The 14,979-nt window shown below is 44.9% G+C and overlaps 1 protein-coding gene across 1 annotated transcript in view; it reads left to right on the top strand.

Moving 5' to 3' along the window:
* ZAP70 (zeta chain of T cell receptor associated protein kinase 70) overlaps positions 1–14,979 on the top strand; it is a 589,046-nt gene that overhangs the window by 445,507 nt on the left and 128,560 nt on the right. Inside the window, exons 8-11 of the mRNA XM_069649541.1 lie at positions 2,413–2,442; positions 3,033–3,213; positions 12,609–12,815; positions 13,137–13,329. Coding sequence (XP_069505642.1) covers positions 2,413–2,442; positions 3,033–3,213; positions 12,609–12,815; positions 13,137–13,329 — 611 coding nt within the window. The remainder of the gene's footprint in view (positions 1–2,412; positions 2,443–3,032; positions 3,214–12,608; positions 12,816–13,136; positions 13,330–14,979) is intronic.

The raw sequence follows: 14,979 nt of genomic DNA, 5'->3' as shown, positions 1-14,979 counted from the left end.
AGCTAATCATTACATTACAAACCAAATACGAAAAAACATCTTGAAATTACTGAATTATAGATGTTCAATACTAAAAAGAACCTGATTGGAACAAGTGGGGTTAGTACGTGAGAACGTTGTTGGAAATTCGGCAACAATTGTTCTAAGGAGAAGTTATCAGTTGACCATTTCTGTGCAAATGGTAATTGCACTATAACAGTATCTAAAGTGGAAAAGGTGCTTTATTTAAAGTCTCTGTCAAGCAGGGTAGAAGGCTACAACATTTTAAAATCAGTGCTATTGTCCTGAAGACGGCCACAAAAGCAGAGAAAGACACTAGAGATAGTGCTTTATCAAATGCAGTATGCCGAAACATATGTCGACCATCTAATAGGGCACAGATCCTCTAGCCTTCTTGACAGAGACATTAAATAATGCACCTCTGCCACTTTTAACCCTGTTATAGTGCAATTACCATTTGCACAGAAATTGCCAACTGATGACTTCTCTCTAGTACAATTGTTGGCGAATTTCCAACAACATTCTCACGTACTAACCCCACTTGTTCCAATCTGGTTCTCTTTATTGTTGAACATCTGTAATTCAGTAATGTCAAGATATTTTTTTAATATTTGTTTTGTAATCATTTTGTATTTTCTACATATTTTTCTGATATGGTAGAGTCATTTGAACTGATTAGCTTTTTCGGAAATTTGAATTAAGGAATGTGAAAGCCTCTGATGGTGTACTAACTCAAAAGAAGTTGTTGCTGAGATTGGGGTAACTGCCTTCTATGTTCTCCTTAAACTCTTCTACAGTACTCTCCAAAAACTAAATTGCCACGAGGTGCTGTGTTTCACATGCACTGACTGAAGAATAAGCAACTATGTTATGTTCTGGTTATTTACATAACGCTCAACCCTAAAGGCATGAGAGTGATGGATAAAGCAACACATGAGTTTAATGGAGAATGATGAGAAGGCTGGTGAGAATACAAAAATGTTGAGCTTTTTTTGAAGACACCTAATTTGAATTCAGATGTTCGAGTGGCATGGAGAGAATTCCAGATACTGGGGCCCTGCAGGGAGAACCTTGTATCCCCAGCATAACCCCTTTCAAATCTTTGAAAGGTAAGAGTCGGAGAAGAATTGGATCAGAGAGTAGCTCGATTATGAGAACAGAAAGGTTGTTATGGCCCTAGTCTGGGCACCTGAACCGAAACTATTCTATCTTCTTGGTTGTAAAACATAGCAGAAGACTCAATCAGACCTCTTTGGTATCTAGGAACTGACCTTGGGGTAGGGAGGGGCCAATCCGTGCACACATTTTAAAGTAAGACAATATGTCTAGAACAAAATGCGGCATTGGACTGGAAGCCGGTCCAGCGAGCGTCGGAAAAATCCTGCAGATCCTGTTTCATGAGGCCAAAGCTGCATCTGATGGTGGTGCTTTGCACTCCTGGGAGGCATTGGATTTAGTAGGTTGGGAGGCCTACATAAAGCAGGTTTGCATAATCCAATTTTGAATTGCCGACAGAGACGTAGCTAGGATTGGCCTGAAGCTAGTGTAGTTGAACCCACCACAGTGACATTAACACCTCTAAATGGCCACACATGCTGCGAGTGGGCATTTACAGATTGTGGGTGTGTCTTGTCCGCTCAGGCCCTATCCTGTCTACGCCTCTGATTGATGAGGCATTCTACTACCTACTTATAAAAGACAGATGTAATGAAAGGCGAGGCACAACAATTGCCAGAGTTAAAAAAGGAGCTCTTGGGGGGTAACATTGATCTGGTGGTTCATACTCAGATCAGATCCCCACAAAACACCCAGATTCTTTACTCTGTCAGTGAATGGGGGAACCTGGGCAAGAACGCTGAGTGGGGCAGAGAGGCAGGTGGGATTCCATACCTCATGGTGAGGCCCCAGAAGTAGAACCTCAGTTTCAGAAGCATTTAGTTATAATTCACTATTTCTCATCCAGATGCAGACTTTGTCAAGTCAGATGACAGAGAGGCAAAATCATTTTGGGGGCTTTGACACATAAGGAAATCCTGTGTTATATGCATAGGCGTGATGGGGGTCGGAACAAGGGCAGAGGTAGAGATCAAGCTTTTTTCCTAGAAGCTCCACCACTAGGCCCAGTAATTTTGTCTCATCTATAGTGTGGAACTTGTATAGATCCTTCTCCTACCAATCATATGCATTCCATATCCAGACAACCTCTACTGCCAAGGCCACCACTAGACCACTCGCCATACTGTCCAATCTAAAAGCATTTCATTTTCCCAATCAAACTACTTGTCCTCAGAACTAGAACATGCCACTGTTTGAGCAATATTTTAAAAGCATCCACTGACTAGAACACACCTTTACCTGAATATATTAATTTGATCAGATGTCCACCCAGCTCACTATTGTTTGTCATTGCAGGTTCATCCGCTAAGTCCGACTCCCCTACAGGTACGTTTCTGGGTCCTGTGATCAGCGTTCAATGTCTCTGCGTGTTACCAGCTCACACACACTATGCAGCTCTTTCATATCCAGCCTCTTGACATTGTGGCAAGAAATACTCTTATTGGTTGATAGTGTCTGTTCAATAACCACAAATCAAACCTATATTTTACCTTCATTTGGGAAGGTGTCTGGAAGATCCTGTGATCTGAAAGCTGTCTGTGGACAGAATCATCAGACACAGTGAAGTCATCGTTCACGTAAGATTAGTTTTACATTCTGGTTCATTGCGACAACTCAGAACAAATGTTCTCTGCTCAGTGCTCCCGCTCCAGCACCCAGAACCTGGCTGGTGTACGCGCTCGGTTCTTGGTTGGCATTTGCATGGAGTGAAGATTGCCTGCTTCTCACAAGCTTGGCACAATGTAAAATGAAACACAAGGCATTCTGTGTATTGTAGTTACCCACTGTCTACTTTGAAATGCAAAAATCCAACAGCACCATGGCAAAATAATACCGTAGTCGTTCCTGTGATGGATGCAGTGACAAATGGCTCCCACGGTGACCTGTCCTTTTGACCTCATGTTTGTCGTGCTCAGGTTGTAGGAAACCAGGCGTTCTTCCCATGGACACCAGCGTGTATGAGAGCCCTTACAGCGATCCCGATGAGCTGAAGGATCGCAAGCTCTTCCTCCCGAGGAGCAGCCTGATGATCGATGAGGTGGAGCTCGGCTCCGGCAACTTTGGCAGTGTCAAGAAAGGAGTGTACAAGATGAAGAAGTGAGTACACATCAGCCCCTAGACCTTTCCGCAAAGGCGGGAAAGTGGGCATTGAACTGCATTATAATGACCTATGTACACTACAGCAGTGGAAGCCAAAACCATCTAGGGAAAACCACATCATTTTGAGGTTTCTGAGGATGAAAGGAATTGGAATTAGATTGTATTTGGCTATCATCACATTTTGAATCAGAATTGTATCGTTTGGGTCTCTTTCTAAGTCACTCTGGAGTTCTTCCAGCTCCTCAGCCAGAGCCTTCAGCTGCTTTTAACCATATTTGTATTTTGTAACAGGAGGGGCTCATCACAGCACCTGACATTGCCATTTTCATTCCATCCCATATAGATGTAACATAAATATATATGTACTATGAATCTGTGCCCAGGTTGCCGTTCCAGATATCACCTAAGTAGCCTCTCATTTTCTCAGATAACTGATTGGATCATGCTTCAACGGAGTGCTTTCTCATTAAAGCCTGGCGGCGCGACCAGTTCGATTGGTGCAAGGTCTTAAATTGCAACCAGGCCTGTGGTTAAAGCACAGCCTTTGCAGACCAACATGTAATCAATGGCGCTATACAAATAAACTATCAATCAATCAATCAATGCTTGAGCAAGATGCGTGCACCCCAGACTGAAACGCGACATCCTCTATGGCTGGATTTTGAAGATGACTTTTAGTTCATCGCCCAGACCCAGGCCACTTGTCAGTGGCTCTAACGCTGCACAGTCTCTACCATCACTTGTGTTTGTCATGCCTCCTGAAGTGGCCCCCCACACATACTTTAACTCTGTTTTGATTTGCTAGTTCTTGTGCAGTTTCATGAATAGGTGACAATGTTTTAGAGGAAGTATTGACCAATAAAACTCCTCCCCTTGCAAATAGAGCTTCACAATTTGGCATCACCCGACCCCTCCTTAGTGGCTCAGGGGAGTTGCTAGGTCTGGAAAAGACCCGGGGCTAAGCTGATGTCGGAACTGTTGGGACTAGGGGCTAGCTAGTCTTTTGGCTGTAGCTCCTGAGATTCTATCCGGGGCTACAACCAAAAGATCAGGGGCTATAGCCCCCTTAGCCCCCCCCCTAGCAACGCCCCTGGGCTCTGCCACTTATGCGTTTACACTTCAAAGCTTTCTTTAGTAGGGTCATTATGGCTCCTTGCATTCTGGCGACTACACTGTGATACTCACTGCCTGCCCATCCTCTGGAGAGCTTTAACACTTCCTCAAGTGCCAAATGGGTTTCTCTGAAGACATGTAATGTCTGCTGCGTTGTCTCCAAGGTATCCAGTAACTTCCCCTTTGCCGCACATTTTTAGCCAGTTGCATGGGGAGGCTGTGGACATGCATGTATTCAGCCTTCCCCATGGCTTGCTGAAGAGGTGGGCTTCCACATGCTAGCAACAGCCGCCAATTAAGAGGCCCAGCACTGCGGCAGGCACCCTCCCTCCCCCCACCACAGGCGAATGGTTAGGTCCATTGACATCCCGGGAAACAATCCCTTTCCAACATGGTATTGTATTCCCTCTTAAACAGCGTACTCAAAAATACAATCACTACTGTTGCACGAAGTGTATTTAAATCAAGAATAAAAAGCGTTGGCAAAATTGGTAGTTGTGGCATTTGCCGTTGGCACTCACGAGAATCAGATACCAAGAGGGAAAGTGAAGGACCAGGACCTTCTAGACTCAGCGAGAGGACAGGAGCTGAAGCGTAGGGCAGGGGGAGATGCATGAACTGCTGCATGCCCTTGATGGATGATTTGTGGAAGTTGGAGAAGGAAAGGCAGGACCATCTTCTCCCCCTCTGTAGCTCATGTGTGTCCTGTCACATTGTCACCGCAGGGAAGAGGGGCAGCCTCCTGTTGCCACTGATAGTCCTGACACATTATTAATAAGACCCTGTGGGTGCTACTCTGTCCCAATCACATAAACAACCCAGCGCCCCATGGGTCAAAATCTCATTCCTATGAGGGTCTGGTTTCCACCTCCTTATGCACCATTCAGTAAACCCTTCTCGGTTTGGGAGTGGGGCGAAGGTGCGAGGCCGCAAATATAGGTGAAAGAGAAGAATCCGTGTAATAGATTGAAAAAAAAAAAAACAAATAGATTTGTTCGAATTTCGTACAGTCGAAAATTTCAAACAAATCCCCCATTCGGTGGCATTATAGTGAACGGAGGAAGCGGAGGCTACAGGGATGTCCCTTGCACCCTTGTTCACTATAATGTCAGCAGAGGCCGCGGGGGTGTCCACCACTCGCGTTCGAATAAAGTTAAGAAGAAAAAAAAGAAAAGAGGAAGGGAACACGCAGCGCAGAGGTGTGCCGCCCACAGGTAAGTAAGGGGGTGTGGGGAAGCAGGGTTGTCAGAAATGTCCGGGGGGAAAGAAAACCGAAAGTCATTTCCGGTAAAATAACTTTCCGTTTTTTCTCCTTCAGACATTTCTGAGTCGATTAATTCATGGTAATCCTGAAAGAGCAGAAGGCTGCCATGTTAGTCAAGCTAAATATCACTGGCTTATATTGCGTGAAAGAAGACACTCTGCATGCCACGATTTGCTAGATCTAATGCCTCACAAAGCTGGGGATGTGGGGGACTCCATCTTCACTGCCCCTAGCAGGTACTGTGCACAGGGGTGTGCCAGCCAGTGGGATGCAGATCAGCCGGGATCATTGCTTCAGCTAATTTCCAGTAGCCACTCCAGGCTCTGAAGGAAGACATGTTTGTGCATGTTGCCTAAGTGCTGAAGAAAACAGACCAGGGGCTTAGTAAAACCCCACATTGGTGGACATTGCTGACAACACATAGAAACGGACAGAATATAACAAACTTTGCTTTATCACACTCCTCCCATCCCTTCCAATCCCATCTTAGATTTTAGACCAATGTATAGAGGTGATGATGCTAAAGGATTCATTGTTGTTACATCTTTCTGTGTGTGTTTTCAACTGTGCCCATAAGTAGGCACCATAAACAATTCAACAGCCATTTCTATAACCACCATGCAGTAACATCCATGGGTGTGGTTCAGTGTACTGTTAAACTCTTATTGTAAAGGGCTCACTAGTGTTCAAGAAATTCACCAGAACAGAGGGGAAGCATTCTTACAGAATGAAACTGGGGACACACTCTAATAAGATGAGAACGTAATCTTTGGCAAGTAGGAGTCATGAAAAGCTGTTGTCTATTGCCCAGCAGTGTCCACATTACCATTCAGGATCACAGAATGTGCCATTTAAAGGTATACGTTGCTGCTGGGCTATATGAACTCAGTCACTCCCTACGGAGGACCATGCATGGGAGCCACCCAGACACATCTGCAACATTGCCGAAATGGAGGCGACTGCCTCGCCCCATCTACACAGAAGCCAAGCAAGCCTTGTAGCACTTGTTTCCTTAGAGGCATGCTGAGTTCTGAAGGATTTTGTCTTCTTAATATATTTTTTACATTTTGAAGCTCCAAACCAGAGGCCAATAGCAGAGCCTGGGGGGCAAATGTCCCCTTGCCCCCTTCCCTCTCTGCCCCTGTGTGGAGGTGTGTGGGTGGAGACAGGGGCAGGCTTGTACTTGTCTTTTTCCTATTTTATGTTGGGAGTGTTTGCCTGTTTTAACAGAGTAAAAATGGGTAGTATGCTTCTTACGTGTAGGTCTGTTTGTAAGCCTTAATGTTTTCAAATTTGTCCCTCGGAATATCATGAAAAATATCTTTTATGAGATCTTCTATAAAACCACAGTGACACATTATTCCCATCAGAGCCTTCAGTGTGAGGAATTCGACCATCTGCATGGGCAGAGTGCGCTCTCCTGGGCTTTTTGATTTTTTGATAAATGAAAATGAATGATGGGAGATCAACCTCCAATGACTGTGTGAGGCCATTCCGCACACAGTCCATCTACTTCCCGCAAAAAATGCACAGTCGCATGTACTCCGGGACGACACAGCCTACATGTGCCATCTTCCCCAGTCATATTCAGCTGGTATGTGACAGCCCCAGGTACATCAAAGCATATCCAGAAGGGGGAAGGCACACCTTCCTCCAGCCATGAGCCATGAGCAGCCTAATTGAAATATCAAAGGCTCCATGAATCTGTATTCCTTTTGTCCTCTGGCTGGTGCTAGTGCATACTAATGAGAGATAATGAAGCAAGCTTGGAGGGGCTTGGTTGCCGGAATAGACAACAGGAAAGGCGGGACTTACACCCCTTTGGTATGCAATGTGTCAACTTGAAGCTAGTTTCCACCTCTCTGTATGAAAGGCCATCAATGGCCTGTCTGGGTCCAGCAGTTACTGCAGGTGTCCCTGCGGAGCAGTCCCCTTTCAGAGGGAAGAAGGATGTGATTTGTGAGAGACAGGAAGTCTGCTCCCAGCAAATACTTCAAGGGAAGCCTGTGCTTTAATCAGAGTCACAGAGGGCTCAGTTAACCAGGGATACACTTTGATCTACAACAGACAGAAAGATGGGTGGGACTTACGTATATGTTGTTACCCCTTGTCTGTCCTGTTGTCGAGCACCCTGGTCCTGACCTCATGCATAACAGAAGATGGTTGGTGGGGACTCAGGATTGGTCCATTAAGGTAGGCTTAGCCTGCACCAATCAATGGGGCCCATTTGGCTTTTAAAGATGGCTGAACCCCTCACTTAGCAAATCATCTGAAGACTTTGAAAGTAGTAAGAAGAAGGTACAGTCTACCTTACGTCTTCTGCCAGTAAAGGAAGGCAAGAAGTTCCAAGAGGGAAGCAAGATCCCTCCCCTAAACATCTCCCAGGGAACATAGGGAGATACCGGACTCAGAGGACCCATCCTGCAGCTCCAGAACCAGTACCCAGCCAGCACACAGCGTGCCCTGCTAGGTTCTGCCAGCAAGCTTAGATGGGAAGTGCAATAGAGTCTCTGGGCAAAGGACAAGGCTGTTGCCTGCAATCACTCTTCTGCGCTTTGGGCCGTCCCCTTGAAAGGACACAAGCTCTGCGAAGAAGCTAGGAGGAGTGCCACACAAGCATCATCCAGCATCCATCTTTTAAGGACATTTTCGAGACAGTCAGGTCCCCGAAATGCATCCGGCTGCACCACTGACTGTTGTCATGCCGCAGTCGCAATAGTTGTCCGAGCCGCCTCGACCAGCAATCCAGATCCGCCAACCAGCACAGAGACAATGATTCTTTGCTGCCGAGCCTTCACGCCAGGCAGCCTGCAGACGTGCGTCCAGCCTCGCTTGCTGAACTGCCTGCCGTCTGGTACCCACAGCTGTCTCCCACCACTAACTCTGTCTCAAGGTCTGCAAAGCACCCTGGAACCGCCTTGACGCTGTCAAGCACCAAGAACTTCTTCAGAACAGGGTACATTGTGGTTCTGCCCCCCTGGTCCTGCTCCAAAGGCCCCTAGAGACAGTTTAAACCATTTGCCCCATTGGTGCTCGAACCGAGTAAGCTTGAATAGTAAGACTGATTACTTTATCAACTACCCTCCGCTCAGTATCCAGAGTGCATCCCTTTCCTTCGGGAAACTTTCTGTCCTCTGTGTTCCTTTACAGTGTGGGTTGTATTTGTACTGCATTGTCTTTTGTAGTAATAATAAAGTAGATATTTGTATACAACTTTGACTGGACAGTCCCTTTTATCATTGGGTAATAATTGGATTTTCGCTGTATTGCAACTAACCAACGATCCATGACCTTGCGGAGATAAGGCAACCGTTCCATCCACGTTACCAAAATTGGACAAGTAGGTCTTATAATTCACTTGTATTCCAATCTGTTCCGATCCCTTCTGGTGCACTAGAGGTGTGGGGTTGATTGGTGGTTTAGAAATCGATATTCATCCCTGGACCACTTGTGCCCCAGAAGTTGATTTATTTTTCACATTCCATGCCTTCTGTTACTCCTTTCAGTCTTAGGTTGTTTACCTTTCTTGAGTCTCTATGCACATTTTTCTTTCTTACTGATCAGAAACCTTAATTTTCAAATTCCGCACATGTGCCACAGCTTTCATTAAATCCACTGTCAACATACTTTATCCTCTCCTCAAGCTTGTCAACTTTGTTGCTAACAGATTTTATGCACATAATGGTAGTTCGACCGCTCTCTTTAAGTTAAGTCATCCATGATTGCTTTAAGCAAGCCTTCATCAGTCTCACCTCTACCAGGTTCTTGAGACTCCATGGATTCTCCTGTGATTGGCTGAAAATGCATCTTTTGAATCTGCTTTGGCTTCTTGGGATTGGTGGATGATTTTCTCTACTCCCACGGCACCGGTCTCATTGCCAATCAGGTGTTGGGTGTGAGAAGAAAGTCGAGTTTAAATCTCAGCAGTGCCTAATGTGGATGAGCTCAAGGTATAATCTGCTGTCTCACTTTTTGCCAGGTTCTAGAACTGTTTTACTAACAACTTCAATGGCTACTTATCTTATTACACGATGGGCAGACAGATCCAGCTCTGCTTTAAACACCGCTCCTCCTGTCTATTCCCTAGACCAGCAATCTGCAACCTTTGGATCTCTAGATGTTTTGGACTACAACTTCCTCTCTATCCAGCATAGGGAATGAGGAGGGATTAAGGCAATTGGAGTCCAAAACATCTGGAGAACCGAAAGTTGCAGGCCCCTGCTCCAGACTTCTAGTGCCTCTCTGGCTGGCCGAGGATGAAAACAATGAAGACATAATCACATCCCACTGAACACTGTTGCCTCCATAGTCTTCTGATAAAAACTATCATTAGAAATTCGTTGCCCGACTTTTAAATTGTGCATGTCATTGGCCTGTCATAGTTGCAGGGAGAATTCAATCTCTACACCCCGCCATCCCACGATTCATTGTATCATCGATCAAAGCAACTTCTTTTTGGTTTGTGCATCAAGAAAGAGTTGCAGCACATTTACTGCTTAAGGAAGTAACACAACGTTTACATCCTTCATGACAGACCCCAACAGTTTGGGGCACTCGCCTGGAAACTTTCATTAGCTAAACATTTGAAAAGCATGTTCCCTTTCTTGGCCGAAGGTGACGCCAGGAAGCAGAATTCCTTTCTGTTCACTGAGGATCTGAGGACCTCTGTCCATGCCTTGCAAGCAAGAGTTTATTCACTTTGGAACCACACCCTGTTCTACGTGTGACTGTTCCTTTATTTGCTCATTTACTCTTTTGCTAACCTTCTGCATGGTGCATTTTGAACTGCCTTCATGCGCCCAAGGAGGAGTAGATTGAGGAAAGGTGCAAATCAAGTCAACAGTTTTGATGGGTGTCACTCATAGAGAACTGTGTTAGCTGGGTAGATAGGAGTCAAGTCCCAATATTTTGAGTGAAATGAGGTTTAAGTCGATCATTGTGATGGCGAGATGATGTGATGTGGGACCCACATGAGGGCTCCTCAGATTCATTGAAGGGAACAGAATGGTAAGGCCTTGCTGTAAAGAGACAGTGGCCTGTGCTTGCCATGGCTGATGTGTGGTGTGGTCAGTCTTAAAGAGATCAGAATACATTGGACTCTAAGGACAACACAGGGGATGGGGCCTACAGGCCAAAACACATCATTCCACTGATTTCCTATTAAAACGGGAAGCCTACACTTCTATATGCACAGCAAGAACCAATCAACTGCTTCTCCTATCCCGGCTATTGTCCAATTTTCTATGCCGGATTTTAGAACCTCCTATAGAGCCTTCACAAAATTAATGAATTGCAAGATCGAGGAATGAGAAATGTTTGATATGCGCTGAAACAAACGCCACTAGAACTCTTGCAATTTAACATGCTTTGCTCACATTTCTATCTTGCTAGGAATGGCGAGACCAATAAAATCCAACTAGTGACCCCAAGGTTGCTCACTATACACTAGCCCACTGCAAAATGTTAGCTGCTTCCTAATAGATTATGGATGTAACCCCAATTTATCAATTTACCATCAACCTCATTGATCCTGATGAGAAAGGATAGCAACAACTGTCGCACAGATGTTTGATCCCTCCCCGTGGGTCTCTGATTCTTCACCTCAACATTACACGTTTGCTGCACATTAAGAGAATTTGGGAGAGCGTCAACTCATGAACCATGCTGAGTATGTTGCCTAGGACATCCAGCGCTCTGTGCTGATACTCTAGGACTCTCACCAAGCACCCAGATGGCAGCGTCTAAACATGCTTCCAGATTTAAAATCTCCTCGCTAAGCATAGAGCCTAAAACATATGAACAAGAAGGCACGTTCTAGTCCACGAGCAGCCCACACTCTTGAATCCCTTAGAATTAACTCATCCTAAAAATTCCAAAGACTATAGTGGTCTAAGGTTGCATTCAGTTCAGACAGAAAAGCAAGCACATGGGTTTACACCCAATGGATCCACAGATGATTTTATTGTCTGGCATCTTCTATGCAAGCTGATGTGCCGTTGGCACCCAGACGTAATTCAGTGTCATAGTTGGCATATTAAAAATCCAATTGGGTGTGGAGCGAGGCATTCCGAAAGAGGAACGTTTTTTGTCACTTAAGCCTCAACAGGGAAGCCAGGGAAACTGCAAAACATGTTTTGACAGAGTGCCCTTCTCTGGGAGCAGTATATATCGAACATCTCGGTAGATTCGTCCACCACTTTGCAACAATTAAAAATCCTATATTTTGGACCTTATGCATTAATACAAAAAAACAGAGTCTTTTTATGTCCCTGTTTAGAATTTGGAACTTGGTGGGGAAAGGCTTGGACAGTATGGGCTAGCCTGGGGAATTGAGCATATGAATAAATTCAATATGACCACAGTGTTGGTTCATTATCCGGGCACTGGAATAGCGCCTTGTGGCTCTTTATCACCTGGTTGTCTTTGGCAGTCTCCATATATATGAGCTATGGTGATGTGTAGTAGTGCCTAATGAGTACTGTACCTCCTGTGAGCATGATTGTGAGTAATCTAGAGAATTGTTGATCTATATTTTACCTAGTAGGATGGTATACGTTTATGGTCATTGCATTTGGAATCAATTAAAGCAATTGCATATAGTTTATGCTGATACATAATCATATAGTGAGCATTACCCGAATGAAATTAATTAAATTGGACCGTATTTCTATTTTTTAGGCTATATATACATTGGCTTTTTAAGTTGCTTACAAGTTTAAATCTAAATTTTGTATTATGTTTTATGAGATTTATTGTATTATTTTGTGATGTGTAACTTTTTAAAAAAATCTGTATTACATTAAAATAAATAAATAGATAAAAATCTAATTAGCACACCATAGCAAAATATGTGTCTCTCAGTGGTTAGGCATTTATTCAAATAAGCATAGCTTTCTTCTTTTGGAGAAAATCAGGAAATTACATTACATGGGTCTTGCTTAACTGGGCTGCTTCTGTACAGCTGCTTACTTCTCTATCACTCTCCCTCCCCCTCGCCCCACCCCTCGCCCACCAGGAAGCAGATTGATGTGGCCATCAAGGTCCTGAAGAGCGAGAACGAAAAGACGGTGAAGGACGAGATGATGAAGGAGGCCAAGATCATGCACCAGCTGGACAACCCTTACATCGTGAGGATGATTGGGGTCTGCCAGGCGGAGTGCCTCATGCTGGTGATGGAGATGGCCGCGGGTGGCCCCCTCAACAAGTTTCTGCCCGCTAAGAGGTGAGCAGTGCCCACTGGGAAAAATCCTAAGGTGGGTGTTATAATTTAGAACTACAAACATCTTCTTTTCTCAAATCTCAATATGTGTCTCAATGCCATTGGTAGCGTTTTCGAGCTCCCAGCACCCTTTTGTTAGTGGGGATTAACAGCATAGGACCTCATTTATTTTTTTATTTATTTATTTTGTCATTTATATAGCGCACATAACCCAGAGGCATCTTGACCTCATGACATTTGAAGGCATATTGTCAGGGAAGCTGAAAGCTAGTTCTGTGGAATTTCAAACCGCTTGCTGTGTCTTCCTATTTCTGCATTACTCAGAGACCAGATGCCAACCAGCAACGTGGTGGAACTCATGCACCAGGTGGCCATGGGGATGAAATACCTGGAAGAGAAGAAGTTTGTACACCGTGACCTTGCTGCCAGAAATGTCCTCCTGGTTAACCAACACTATGCCAAGATCAGCGATTTCGGGCTCTCTAAGGCCCTGGGGGCAGATAACAGCTATTACTTGGTAAGAGGAACTGCAGCTCCAGAATAAACAGAAAGGATTTGATCAGAGTGGTCAGTGGCATACCTTGTGATGCACCGGATTGCAGGACGCCCCAAATTCAGTTCCCCCTGGTGCAAGACGGCAGGGCCATAGTGAAGGGAGACACAGCAATCTGGGAGATGAGCTTGGATATGAGGGCTGCTCTTCCAAGCCTACCACTCAATCAGTGGCGCTGGCCTGTAGGACACAACAATGGTTTTATTTCAGGCTAAAACGCTAGATAAAAACTAAAGTTCAGTCGTTCTAATGGAATCGGCTATGAAGGACAGAAATCCCCTCAAAAGTCTGTTTAGGTCTCCCCCTCCCCCCACCCCCCGGGGAATATCAATTAAATAGTGACTTGGCAAGGTGGCACCCCATGTCAGCCTGGGATACCTTGTGTTTCTCTGGACAGTGGTTTATTTCAGCCAGTAGTAGACACACCGCTGGTCTTCAGCAGTTCAATGGGAAGAGATTAGTGCATTCATCCTACTAAATGTAGTTCCCGCTCGCTGAAGCACCCCGCTTTCTCGCGTGGATGCTGGCAAGAGAATAATACAAGCCGTAATCTGCACAGGATCGTGTGCTCTTTTTTGCAAACACAGTATTCCAGCCACTCTTGCAAACCTCAGTTACAAAGTAAAATCATTTTATCAAAATGAAAACCGCCACTTGATTTCCCTAATTAACTATATGTTTCGTTTTTTTATGGGAGGCCAGCTTGTATTCTCTCTAGGATTCACAATTAAATGCATGACTCCTTCAAGCAATAACTAGGAGCAGATGATGTTATCACTCATGCGTATAACCCAGGAGAGACAACAATGATGGGTTCATAGTGTGAGAACAATCTCATAAGTAATGCCCAAGAATACAGAATGTAAGCGAAAACCTACCCAGCTCCTGCAAAACATGTCAAGGGCTACATAGGACAAGCTAAGTGCTGTTTTTCTCCATATTCCATATTTCTTTTTTAAATAGTGTAACTATGCGGTAACTTCAATGGGTAAATCCTTAATTTCCATTCCTTCAGACTATTGGCACATTTAGGACTGAGAGGTTGGAGGACAATATTTGTGTCCAGCCTAAAGATGGATGAATTATAAAACCCAGCTGCGCTCCCTCCTACCCACCACCCTGCCCGCACACCCTCACATGTTTGGGGCAGATCACCATTTCCTTTGAGGGTAATCCTGCCTCAATGAAAGACTGCACTTTTGGATTCAGCAGCAACCCCCAACATGGAAAGTGGAAGTTGCCCCCCCCCCATGCAGAGAGTCATACATAGTTCAACCCTTTCCAGAGTGCTAAGAATAGACAATTGCGTGTGGGTGCAAAACCACATGCAACAGGAGAATGTGTAGCCTGAAGTCCAAAAAATGCAAATGGTCTTGCCATGAAACCTAGGCGTGTAGCCAAACTTCCCGACTGACCCCACTACGTGCCCCGGGGAAGATCATTAGGCCAAACAGAGTCTTGCTTTCTTTATCTGCCAAAATTAGGACCGCCTTCTTCTGCACCCCTCATGCACCTTCTCCAGACTACCTTTGGTCCATGTAACATAATAATATTGGTAATTTACTGTATATTTTGCTTAGTCTGCTCATTTCCCATGTGTTGTCACCTGGGAAC

Source organism: Ambystoma mexicanum, chromosome 1p, assembly GCF_040938575.1.
Source record: "Ambystoma mexicanum isolate Mex_15411 chromosome 1p, UKY_AmexF1_1, whole genome shotgun sequence".
Classification (NCBI taxonomy): Eukaryota; Metazoa; Chordata; class Amphibia; order Caudata; family Ambystomatidae; genus Ambystoma; species Ambystoma mexicanum.
This window is presented reverse-complemented; position numbering and strand designations above follow the sequence as displayed.